The 12,067-nt window shown below is 36.6% G+C and overlaps 1 protein-coding gene across 1 annotated transcript; it reads left to right on the forward strand.

Annotated features, from left to right (window-relative positions):
* On the forward strand, nucleotides 4,710–11,549 carry LOC109225624 (ABC transporter B family member 25-like). Its single transcript, XM_019390364.1, has 17 exons — nucleotides 4,710–4,987; nucleotides 5,883–5,951; nucleotides 6,043–6,078; nucleotides 6,158–6,232; nucleotides 6,328–6,452; nucleotides 6,681–6,780; nucleotides 6,906–7,077; nucleotides 7,175–7,293; nucleotides 8,705–8,815; nucleotides 8,925–9,069; nucleotides 9,269–9,401; nucleotides 10,003–10,078; nucleotides 10,155–10,220; nucleotides 10,336–10,443; nucleotides 10,651–10,758; nucleotides 10,837–11,034; nucleotides 11,133–11,549. Exons 1-17 carry the CDS (start codon nucleotides 4,916–4,918, stop codon nucleotides 11,334–11,336), a joined length of 1,917 nt encoding a protein of 638 aa, XP_019245909.1. The 5' UTR covers nucleotides 4,710–4,915; the 3' UTR covers nucleotides 11,337–11,549.

The following is a 12,067-nucleotide window of genomic DNA, read 5'->3' on the forward strand; positions in this document are numbered from 1 at the left end:
TTTTTCATGCCCCGAACCTGGGCCTGGACATAACTCGAAATTCGGTACCTGACTATATGTGACCGAGCGAACCAACTGACTGGCTAAATGAACACGGGGTATCATAACATATTGAATGGAGAAAATAAACCAACACATGTTGATACTGAAAAGTCTGAATAATTTAAATCAACGTGCAAAAACACTAATATAAGTATGAAACATATTTGTAGTCAACATTGCTTACATAAAAAGAATGCAACTCTGTCTAATTGTTACTCTAGTCTATGAAGCCTCTAATGAAGTACTGAAACACTAACTACCTGTAAATACTGTAAGGTTGTAAAGTAATGATAATGCCTCGAAAGAAATAGGGCTCACTAAATAGCTGTTACGAGAATCCTAGCGCTTTGAATCGTCAACTTGTAAATCATTACTTGCATCGTGAGATGCAGTCCCCAGGCGAAAGGGACGTCAGTACATTTGAATTTCACTGGTATGAAAAACAATTGAAAGTAAGAACTATAAATGCTGAAAGTGAAACTGAGCTGATAACTGATAACTGAAATAACTAATAACTAAAATGGTAATTAATAACTGATAACTGAACAAAGTAAGTAAGGATATGAATACTCTCTCTTCTGAATGATGAACCACCTATTTATCTGAATAAACTACGGCCTCAGGCCCAATATACATGTGCACAAGCTACGGCATCAAGCCCAAGTATACGTGTACATAACTACGGCCTCAGGCCCAAAAATGCATAAAGGATAAACTACGGCCTCGGGCCCAAACATGCATAAAGCATAAACTACGGCCTCGAGCCCAAACATTCATAAAGCATAAACCACGGCCTCAGGCCTAAATACAGGTGTTCAGCATTTAGGGATTTAAATTCAGGAACTGATAACCATACTACAATATGTGATGCTGAAATACATACTGGAATATTGAATAGGACTAGGATGAGACATGTGTTCTAGAATTGATTATGAAAACTGAAACTCCAATTGTTTATGACATGCTGACTAATCTAGAATGAGTCTCATGGGCATCAAACCCAAGTCTATAGTGATTACGCTAAGCTCACAACGTTTAGAATGAAAGACGTGAACGAGTTATGAAGCTAGAGAATATAAGTCCTGCAACTATTCAAGGAACCAAGCTTAACTATATTTCTGAGGCAATTAGTAACATCGCAAAAGAAATGTAGTGTAGGGAGAATCATTAACATTCTCAATCGCAGAGAGTTAGCCTCATATACCTTAACTTCCTTCTCTTGAGCGTAATACAACATTCGTCAACCCTTTCAACTATAATCTATGGCAATATAAATTAAGAGGAACCAATATTAGCACTAAAGCTCATGTTTTGGTCACATAGGCATTTTATCAAATACTTGGTGGGCACAAAGCTTCATAGCCCTTGTTATTGGTGTTTCTACACCCAACGACTCATTCTATTGCTCCTAGATAATTATAAAATCTCAAATCGCTATAATCAAGATCATTCTTCATCACCCATAAGATAAACAACACCCTTAATCAATAATCAACAACCCAAACCTATGGTCGTTCATGCTTTTCTATCAAACTCATCAACTCATATATCATGAACTTGGAGTCTGTAATCATGAATCCAACGCTATAATCATTTAGAGTGTGAAGATATTACTTTTTAACGTTCAATCCTCTTGAATTCGAGTTTTAGGGTTTCTTTTCTCAACAATGATGTCTCAATTGAATATCTAATGATTTGAAGGTTTTACTCATGATAATAAGGTGTTAGAAAATTGAATTAACTTAGAATCACCATTAGAACTTACCTTAGATGATGGGGGGACCTTGGAGAAAGTTAGGTTCTTGAGAGCTTCCCTTTCCAAAGCAAGTTTTCGTATTTTGGGGTGTTGGGGACGAGGTAGGGCTTATAAAATGACTTCCCGGGTGCGCCCCCACGCAGCTAAAGGCCCAACCTCGCACCTAAACGCGCATCAAAGGCAGTGGCACTGCCACAAGTGCACGACCGCGCACGGGAACAGTTGGGCGCACACTTGGGCACGCATACTGCGTATTATCTAGTAAAATACACATAACTTTTTGCCCAGAAACCCGTTTAGGCTCTACAATATATCATTGGAAAGATATTTCAAAGGGATACAACTTCCATGTTTTGAGTTTTCTCAACTTCCTAACATAATTCCATGAATCAGGCTGAAAGACAGACTCTCCATAAACTTAGTCGATTTTATCGAATCTTATGCACCTCACTCTCCGTCTTGATTCTAAAACAACTATTTCTACCCATACTCGTCCCGATAGGACTTCACATGTCTAAAATATCACATTAGTACTCATTTAACACATTCACACCTAGTTCGACTTTACGGAGTGTTACAATTTTATATATGTTTGATCAAAAGTTAAGAATATTGCAAATAATTGGGCGAGTTGGGTAACAACCCATTATTTAGCCATCTTGATCCAGCCTATTTTAATCTAAGTGAACTTTTGGCAGGGTTGGGCAATGCCCCATTTTAATTAGTCAGCTCATCTTGACCAGCCCAAATACAACTTAAACAACCCATTTGCTACCCGAGGTTGGACTAAAGGAGCAACATTGCCACGAGTACTAGCTGTGGAAAAATGTTACTAATATTATATACTCCATCTAGGTCCACTTTAAGTGATTTTTTTAGTTATTTTAACACATATTAAGGAATTCACCTTTTAGTATTAATTAATAATGTAATTGACCATATTAACCTTAGGGGTCGTTTGGTTGCCGGTTAGAGTTATGCAGGTATTAGTTATACATGTATTAGTTATGCAGGGATTAGTTATGCAGGGATAAGTAATGCAGGGATTAGTTATGCAGGTATTAGTTATGCAGAGATTATTTTTTTGAATGTTTGGTTTGTTGTATTAGAAATTGATATACATTATATAAATTTTAAAGTAAAATGCTTGTTTACAACTATACCCCTGGCCTTCTTTTGCATTGTTTTTTCTCTCTCCATTTATGTAGGAAACAATTTAGTTAGGAACTTTGGGTTTTACTTTCACTTCTTCATCATACTACTGAACTATGTGAAGTTTAGACATATTTGATTTTCACTTCTTAGTTTTGGTATTTCCATTTTCTAGTGGCTTCTCCAGTTTGCTTTTGCTAGTTTGTTCTTTAAAAATGAGAGAAGACAAGGTATATAGTTGGCAAGTGAAAGCAAGTGAAACCTGTTGACGGGTTGGCAGAGAAATAAGGAAGCCTTATGTGTAAAGTGATAGGGGTAAATTTGTCATTTCAGTATTTTATCCATGTATTACTAATACATGTATTAGTTATTCCATCTTCTACCCCGCATAAAATAATACACAGATTGACTCATAACTTATACATGTATTATTTATGCATAATTGAAAAATGTCAACCAAACATGGTATTAGTTATGCAGAATTTTATACAAAATAACTATTGCCTACCAAACATGGTATAAGTTATGTTACTCCTTATACATGAATAACCTTTCTTCTAACCAGCTACCAAACGACCTCTTAATTTGTTTATTGGAAATACAACAAATACTCCTAGGTTCTTTACTCCAAGGGCAGTTTTGAAAAAAAAGAAGTTTAATATTAAAAAAATCAAATATTGTAGAACACAAAAAAATTCAAAAAATTCACTTAAAGTGAACCGGAGGAATTACCAATTTTACTACTTTAATAACTTCTATGAGTCGTCGAAGAAGAAGGCTTGAGAGTCAACGACCGGACGTAGTGCATATTGCGAATATTCCTAACAACCACTCTTAAATTCCATGTTTTCCCGTTTTCTAACAAACTTTTAAATCCATTATTAATATTATATCTCATAGCCACAATGGAACAGTTCAGTTGTCAATATGTTGTAATTTGAACCCCCTTTTTCCCCCTTCTCATTTTCTGTAAGAAAGTTCAGCCGTTTATTTTATAGACTGAAAATATACTCAAAAAGTCAAAAGATCCTAACCAACAAATGCGAGCCGACTCACGCAAGATCACGGCAATTTCAACGACTTTATTTTTTATCTTTCAATTAAAGAAGTTTCAGGAAGGAAGCAACTCATATCATGTTGTTTTCAGCCATACGTGGTGGCTATATTTCCTGTGGCTATTAAGCAAGAAGGCACTAACACTCTCCAAAATTACATCACACTGGAAATTTAAATAGAATAAAATAAAGGTAAAGGTACATATATAAAACAACCATTACCTTACTTGAATTAGCATTAAAGTTAGTATTTATAGTTTATGGTAACTTGCTATTGAATTATTAAATTCGTAATTAAATATTTAATACATTCCTAAAACAGTTAGACTTTTCTATAACAATCATCCTCTGTAATAGTACTTTACTATAACGATCACGTTTTCTTTTGCACTATTTTGTTATATTATTATAATATTCGTTCTTTATAACATCAAAAATGTGGGACAAACAAGATTGCTATAAAAAATTTAATTGTACAAATATAACATAAACAAAAAATTATTGGATTCGTTCGGATCAGCAAGTCATACTCCACCCCCGCCCTCCTTGATTTAAGAAATCCGAATACTACAATGTGACACAAATTTGTGTGTCTCTGAAGTCATGTGACAAAATTGTCCGTAGCTTTACAAATGACATAAGCAATTAGCTCAAGAAAATGTATCTTTATTCACAGCAGGGATAGAACATGGAGTCTCGCGTCTTGGTCTCCAAGAAATTCCCAAGCACTTCATTTATAACCTATCAATGCTAGACGACAATTTTCTTTTTCCAATTATATACAATTAAATAAAAATAATTCCGTATAAGACCTTCCCCTCATCAGCTACCCATCTCAGTTTCTGGTTTTCAGTTTGAACTTAAAAACTGTAGCGACCTCTACTTGTGACCGCCACACTCACTAAGTTCCATGAACTACCATTCAGGAATGCATGGCCATGGCCTTGGTGGTGCGCGAACTCCTCTCTTAGACAGAACGGCTGTAAGTTTCTTTATATTTTTCTCAACTCTGCTATTTTTCATCTTTAAGCTAAATTCCCCTTTTCTTGTTGGGTTTTTGCACATTTGCATTCATTGGCTTCTCCGTGTCCGTCATTTTTATGTCGTCAATCCTCTTTTATCGTACGTAACATTTATTTTACTGTGTCACATAGCATGAGCTGCGAATTTAGGCTGTTAGGTCATGAGGTTCTATATTGTTGTCAAAAAATTTACCCAAGTTTCAATTGTATTTGCATGGGGTTTTATGGTTCAAGGCTATCTCGGAGTAAATGGAACTGTCTAAATGGAACGTACAGTCATAAGCTTCCTGGTATTTAGCTTGGTTAGAAAGGCAAACCCCAATTTGAACATTAAGGGTTTCAATTCGAGATCTATCACAGCCCATTTGATGTACTCGGTTCGAAATCTATTACTACTACAAATTTATTTATTTAGTGAATTTCAACACAGAAGCTGAGTCAAAGCCATTGGGTTCCGATGAACCTATAACTTACCTTCTGCCCTTGTTAGAACATCTACATGAGCATGAAACTTGACTTATTCCATCTCTCTTTGGTTTGACCTAAGGGAAGCTTGTCCATTGAAGTTTATTGCATATAAATGCTGTCTCTAGTTTATAACTTATTTGAGATTCCTAATCATTGAGCATGTAGTTTTCTTTTTGATGCACTATGATGAGTATCTATTGTAAATAATACTTTGTTAATGGTCAGGAGTGTCACAATAGTAGTTTCAGAATTTGGCTTGGGCAAGAAGATCATTTGTCTATTAGCAGCATCACATTAGTAGTTCCAGAGTTTGATTTGGGCAACAAGATCATGGGTCTTTTAGCAGATTAATTTTTTGGTTTTTACTGTTCATATCTGTCTTTATAGTTAGGGAGAAAGAGAAACGGTGCTGAAAATGGTCAGCTACAAGACCTTGAGCATGGTGATTCTGTTCCGGTAATTTACGTTTTGCTTTCAGTTAGTGTACAAGTCATGTCTTACAGTCCATTGTTAGTGTACAAAGAGCTAACTTCATCTTCATCTTCAGGCACCAAATGTTGGATTTGGCAGAGTCCTTTCACTTGTAAGTGGATGTTGTTTGTGTATGTACTGGCAAACAGTGTGTACACTTGAATTAAAACGAACATACTCCTGTTTTGCAGGCGAAGCCTGAAGCAGGAAGTTTGGTAATCGCGACAATTGCTTTGCTGATTGCGTCAACATCAAGCATTTTGATTGTAGGTACCTCTTCCAATTCACTGCTTTTATACTGAAGCGAAAGCTGGATTTCCTGGATTCTCTTATCACTGACTTTATAATGCTCAATTTGCAGCCAAAATTTGGGGGCCAAATAATTGATATTGTTTCAGGTGATATCCAAACACCTGAACAGAAATCAGAAGCTCTAAATGCAGTCAAGAACACAATACTTGAAATCTTTCTGATTGTCATAGTCGGGTATCCCCTGCAACTTTTGGCCGACTTTCTTATTCTCTCTTTTCATGCTGCTAAAGAAAAGCTTTTGTATCTTTATTTTGATTATCAGTAAATTGACCTTGGAGATTGTATTTCTATTATTTTAGGCTTTCACAGGAGGGGGCATAAGAGACACTTAGTTCTCCAGTATGGTTTTTGCCTTCAATTGCATTTTGTTATTTCTAATTTTGCAACAATTGCTTCTTTCAGTTCTGTTTGCACAGCACTTCGAGCATGGTTGTTCTCTTCTGCCAGTGAAAGGGTTGTAGCCCGGTTAAGAAAGAACCTGCTCAGTCACCTTGTTCACCAGGTAAAGACATACTCTTGGCTAATCTCCCCTAATTAGGGTTTTTATCTTTCTCACTTTGTTAGAGTAGGTCTTGTTTTTTCTTTCCATCCTTGAGATCTTTCTGAAAGACAAAATGCATTCTTCAGGAGATAGCATTCTTTGATGTTACTCGAACAGGGGAGCTTCTCAGTAGGCTATCTGAAGATACCCAGATCATAAAGAATGCTGCAACTACTAACCTTTCAGAAGCTTTGAGGAATCTTGCTACTGCATTTATTGGACTAGGGTTTATGTTTCAAACATCATGGAAATTAACATGTAAAGAGATAAAATCTTCTTAAGAGAAGATACTATTTGTTCCATATTTTTTTTGTTATTTTATACTTTTACTGATTTAAAAAAAATACACATCTAGTGTTGTCACTAGCTGTTGTACCAGTCATATCAGTTGCAGTACGCAGATTTGGTCGCTACATGCGTGAACTTTCCCACAAAACTCAAGCTGCTGCAGCAGTAGCCTCGTCCATTGCTGAGGTTTGTTACTCTGCTCGTATTGGTTGTCTATTTCTTCTTGCATTCTAAATACATCAGTTGTATTCTGGTTGAAGTTCTTGCAAAGCAGACTTCCCAAATTTGCATGGATAGAGTGATTGTTGCTTGGACCCTACCAATAAACCATTGTCTTTCAAAGGGAGCTTATAGGGATGATAATGGGGCGATGCGGGTGCGGTGGGGGGCGGGTTGATTTTTTTTGGAAAAAAGTTCTTGGCGGGTTAACGCGGGTGTTGGTGCAAGTTTGGCCAAGCTAGAAACATATACTGATGATGCAATCACGCAATAATGACTCTGGCTTGACAGAAGAGCTTTGATGCTTACAATAGTCTGGTGCTGTACTATATAATCCCAATATCATATTTACACGCTTATGATTATTATCAGCTAATTTTTTTTTGGTTAAGTATTAATATCAGATTCTTCACTCCTCCTTCTGCTTCTTCACTTGCAAACTTCAACACATTCTTTCATTGACCATTTTAGTAGTTATTACCTCTCAATTCTTATCATTGATGTTGATTAATTGTGAGTGTCTTAAATTCATCATTTTTGTTATTGGTGGTTTTGATTTATCCATTTTATCGCTACAACTGAAATAGTGAATTATTTGTTGAGAAGTTAATGATAAGAGTGGTGTCATATATTTTTTAAACATCTCAAATGGAAAGACTAAAAATTCAGAGGATTTGAGACATGATGTGTAGCATCTGATGGTTCTTTAAAACCTATTAACTATTTTCTTTTTCTCGCTTATTGCACGAAAAAGAAAAAAGAAACTTAGTAAAACAGTTTCCAGTTGCATCCACCTTAAATCCTTAACTGACATGGAGAATAAAAGAAATGAAACTGACAAAATGAAGAAGAAAAAATTAAGCGGGGCGGGTGGATGTGTATGGGTGTGGGTGTGGGACGGGTGGGCGCGGGTGAAAATGCTATGCAGGCAGAGCGGGTTGGTTTGAAATTTTGCGGGTTAAGACAGAACCCGCACCCGCATCGCTTGCCATCCCTACCAGTTATAGAAACTAAATCTTACATCCTTTGAATATGAACGTTTGCATGGAGTTTTTTCATAGAAGTAGTGCTAAAGTAGTTCATAAAGCCGTGTGGTAACTATCAACAGAGAAATGATACTAGAAAGTCTAGCTACTTAATTCTGCTGAGTTCAAGTTGCTGCTGGGATCTTGCAGTGTTTTATGAACTTTCACGTTGCCGGGGAGTACATGTTTGCTGGCTGTTAATATATATCCTTTATTTATTTTTATCAAATTAATATATTTCCTTGATCACCTCACTTTTTTTTGTTATGTTTCCGTATATTGTAAGAAACATAGTATCCTAGAAATTTATCAATGGTTTATTCTCAAGGAATCAAGGTGCACTTTGTGTTTAGGAAACGTTTGGCGCTATACGCACAGTGAGATCATTTGCACAGGAAGATTTTGAGATTTCACGCTATTCAGAGAAAGTTGATGAGACCTTAAAGCTTGGGCTTGGACAGGCTGTGAGTTGCTTAATTCTTCCACCTCTGCACAAGAAAAGAAGAGAGAAAGAGAGAGTGATGGTGAAAGAATGAGAAGGAAAACCTGATATCTCATTTTTTTCTTCTGCAGAAAGTGGTTGGTCTTTTCTCTGGAAGCTTAAATGCAGCATCTACTCTATCAGTTATTGTAGTAGTAATATATGGAGCCACTCTAACTATCCAAGGCGCTATGACACCTGGAGCTCTTACATCCTTCATACTCTATAGCTTGACAGGTGACTCCCTCATTGGTTTTTTCTTAAGTGAATTGTACCTCTGGATGCCCCATAACTTATTCTATCTTAGATCATTTGTTCACTAATATTTTAGCGTTTATCAATTTCTATCTTAGAACCTTTGTTGCCTAATATTTTAGCATTTATCATTTTCTATCTTAGATCCTTTGTTGACGTAAACAATTGAATATGCTTACAGTTGGATCATCAGTATCTGGACTATCTGGATTATATACTGTAGCAATGAAAGCTGCTGGAGCTAGCAGACGGGTATTTCAGCTCTTGGATCGTACGTCGTCCATGCCAGAATCAGGAAACCAATGTCCTTTGGGGTTTGTTCCTTTATTCTCCTAATCCAACAGTTTTCCTTTTGTTTTTTAGTAAGTCAATAGTTAATTGTTCAATACCTCTTTACCGCTAAAAGATTTCAGCAACGTCAGGATTTGTGGCATAAACACTAATTAGTGTCACTGGAAGACTCTATGAGCAGATGCTATCTGGTTATATGTAATCAGTGACCGATGGTGAAAATGCCTTTCACTTTTCTGCATGTTAAGAAGCTATGTTTAATAGAATATTCAGGTTTTTTAAAAATAGAAACATGCCTTTTGATGGGTGTTCTCATTCATTGTTTCTCACATTGTGTAAGCAAATTCCATTTCTTTTCATGCCTGCCAAAATTTCGATTAAAGCTGGCCAATGCTGTTTCAGCTTCAAGCTGTTCTGGTGCCCTCAATTCTGATATGCATCCATGCCCACGTACCAATATCTTATAATCCGTCATATCAGATTTTGCGTTGTGAAGCAATTAAACCTCTCTGATTCTCAGGATCAGAGACAATTCTGACTATTATACTCGAATTATGTTTCTCTAGCCAGTCACACTCAACATGACTAAATCAAATGTCGGTTGCTTGCTTGCTTTTGTTACAGTGATCAAGCTGCAGAGGTAGAATTGGATGATGTCTGGTTTGCCTATCCATCCCGTCCTAGCCACACGATCCTCAAGGTTAGGAGCATATCTTCTTATAAAATACCTATATGAACAAAAATGGTTGTTGACCAAAAAAACACTGTTGGTTCAGGGTATAACATTGAAGCTGCCATCTGGTTCAAAGGTTGCACTGGTTGGTCCAAGTGGTGGTGGAAAGGTAAGACCCTCTGTTATTAAAGTTCCATTTCATGCCTATGCTGTTCCACACCTCCAGTTTCTGTTGTTCATGAAAAAGAAAAGAGTTATGACCGCTCATGAATTCTTTGCTGCAGACCACAATAGCAAATTTGATAGAAAGATTTTATGATCCCGTTAAAGGGAAGGTCTTGCTCAATGGGGTTCCTCTGGTTGAAATATCTCATAAGCACCTACACCATAAGGTAATGCTGGAAATAAATAGAGTGTTCGTGAAGCTAATATTCTCTTTGCATGAAAAGTTGCTGATATTTCACCATACATTTCCTCAACATGTAGACATCTTAAAGGCTTTGCCCCTTCCCCCCGCCTTTTTTAAGATAAAAATGACGTTTTCAGCTTTTACAAGTTGTGGATTCCTAATGTAATTCATCTCTTCCAAAAAATGTCAGGTTAGTATAGTGAGCCAGGAACCTGTTCTTTTCAACTGTTCCATCGAAGAAAATATTGCCTATGGATTGGGTGGCAAAGCAAGCACTGATGATATAGAAAAAGCAGCTGTAAGTTTCAATGTCTTTAATGTCTAATTGCATTCTTCTGCAAATATTCTAACTGTTATCACGTTGCTGTTTGAACAGAAAATGGCGAATGCTCATGAATTTATATCCAATTTTCCTGAAAAATATCAAACACATGTCGGAGAACGAGGATTGAGACTTTCTGGTGGTCAGAAACAGAGAATTGCAATTGCTAGAGCACTGCTGATGAACCCAAAAGTTTTATTGTTGGATGAGGCCACGAGCGCACTGGATGCTGAAAGTGAATATCTCGTTCAGGTCTGCTTTTATTGATACCTGCCGGCCTTAAGTCTCCCTTTATTGTTCAACTAAATGACTTGAGATTAATTGTATAATCCTGCCTATATACTATGTAGGATGCCATGGATTCCCTGATGAAAGGCAGAACCGTTCTTGTCATAGCTCATAGGCTTTCGACGGTCAAGAGTGCAAACACTGTGGCTGTTGTTTCAGATGGTCAAATAGTGGAAAGTGGGACACATGATGATCTTCTAAACAAGAATGGGATCTATACAGCACTAGTGAGGAGGCAATTGCAGGGACACAAATCTGATAGCTAGTTCTCAGCTTTAGTCAAAGCCAAGTGATAGACTGAGTTAGCAAGAAGAAATGTTCAATGAATTTGCATTCACATATAGAAAGTGTAAGGAACAGTAATCATTCCATAAATGACGATTTGTAAACAATAGTTCCATATCATAAGTGCAAATTATGCATCGCTGCTCATTTTAACCATTTCAAATATAAGATGGTCCTTGAGTGAGTTATGAGCATCATCCATGCTTGGAATTGGCTGGTTTGCCCCTAAAGCGTCATTTGTTTAGCATCTAATTCCGGTATAAAATTTGGAATTACTTTTATCGATTATGGTTATTAGTTTATATCGGCATAAATTAATATCACATTGAATGCGATCCCCTGATAGATATGTACACAATACTTTAATGAGGTCGTCCTAATGGACAACTCACCCTGAACCACTATACTTCTTGTCAGTTGGTCATTTGTTGCACAGTAGAGTAGAGCCAATTCTGCCAACTTAGACTAGGCATCGTTAATTAACTTTCTGAAAAAGAGCTCTACTGGCAGGCGTTTCCATTAATTACCTCCTTCACTTTTGGTACTTCTTAATCAGACGCAATCATCTTTACTTCTTGGCAGAATGCTTTTTCTTCTTCACTCTTGACGTTTCCATTCCATTTAATGACAATGACAATCTCTTCCAACCTTCAATACTTAATAGTGGAGTAGTAATCAAGTTTATCAAGGGATATAAAATAAAAGGACGAAG

The sequence above is a fragment of the Nicotiana attenuata genome, chromosome 1 (genome assembly GCF_001879085.1).
Source record: "Nicotiana attenuata strain UT chromosome 1, NIATTr2, whole genome shotgun sequence".
NCBI classification, from domain to species: domain Eukaryota; kingdom Viridiplantae; phylum Streptophyta; class Magnoliopsida; order Solanales; family Solanaceae; genus Nicotiana; species Nicotiana attenuata.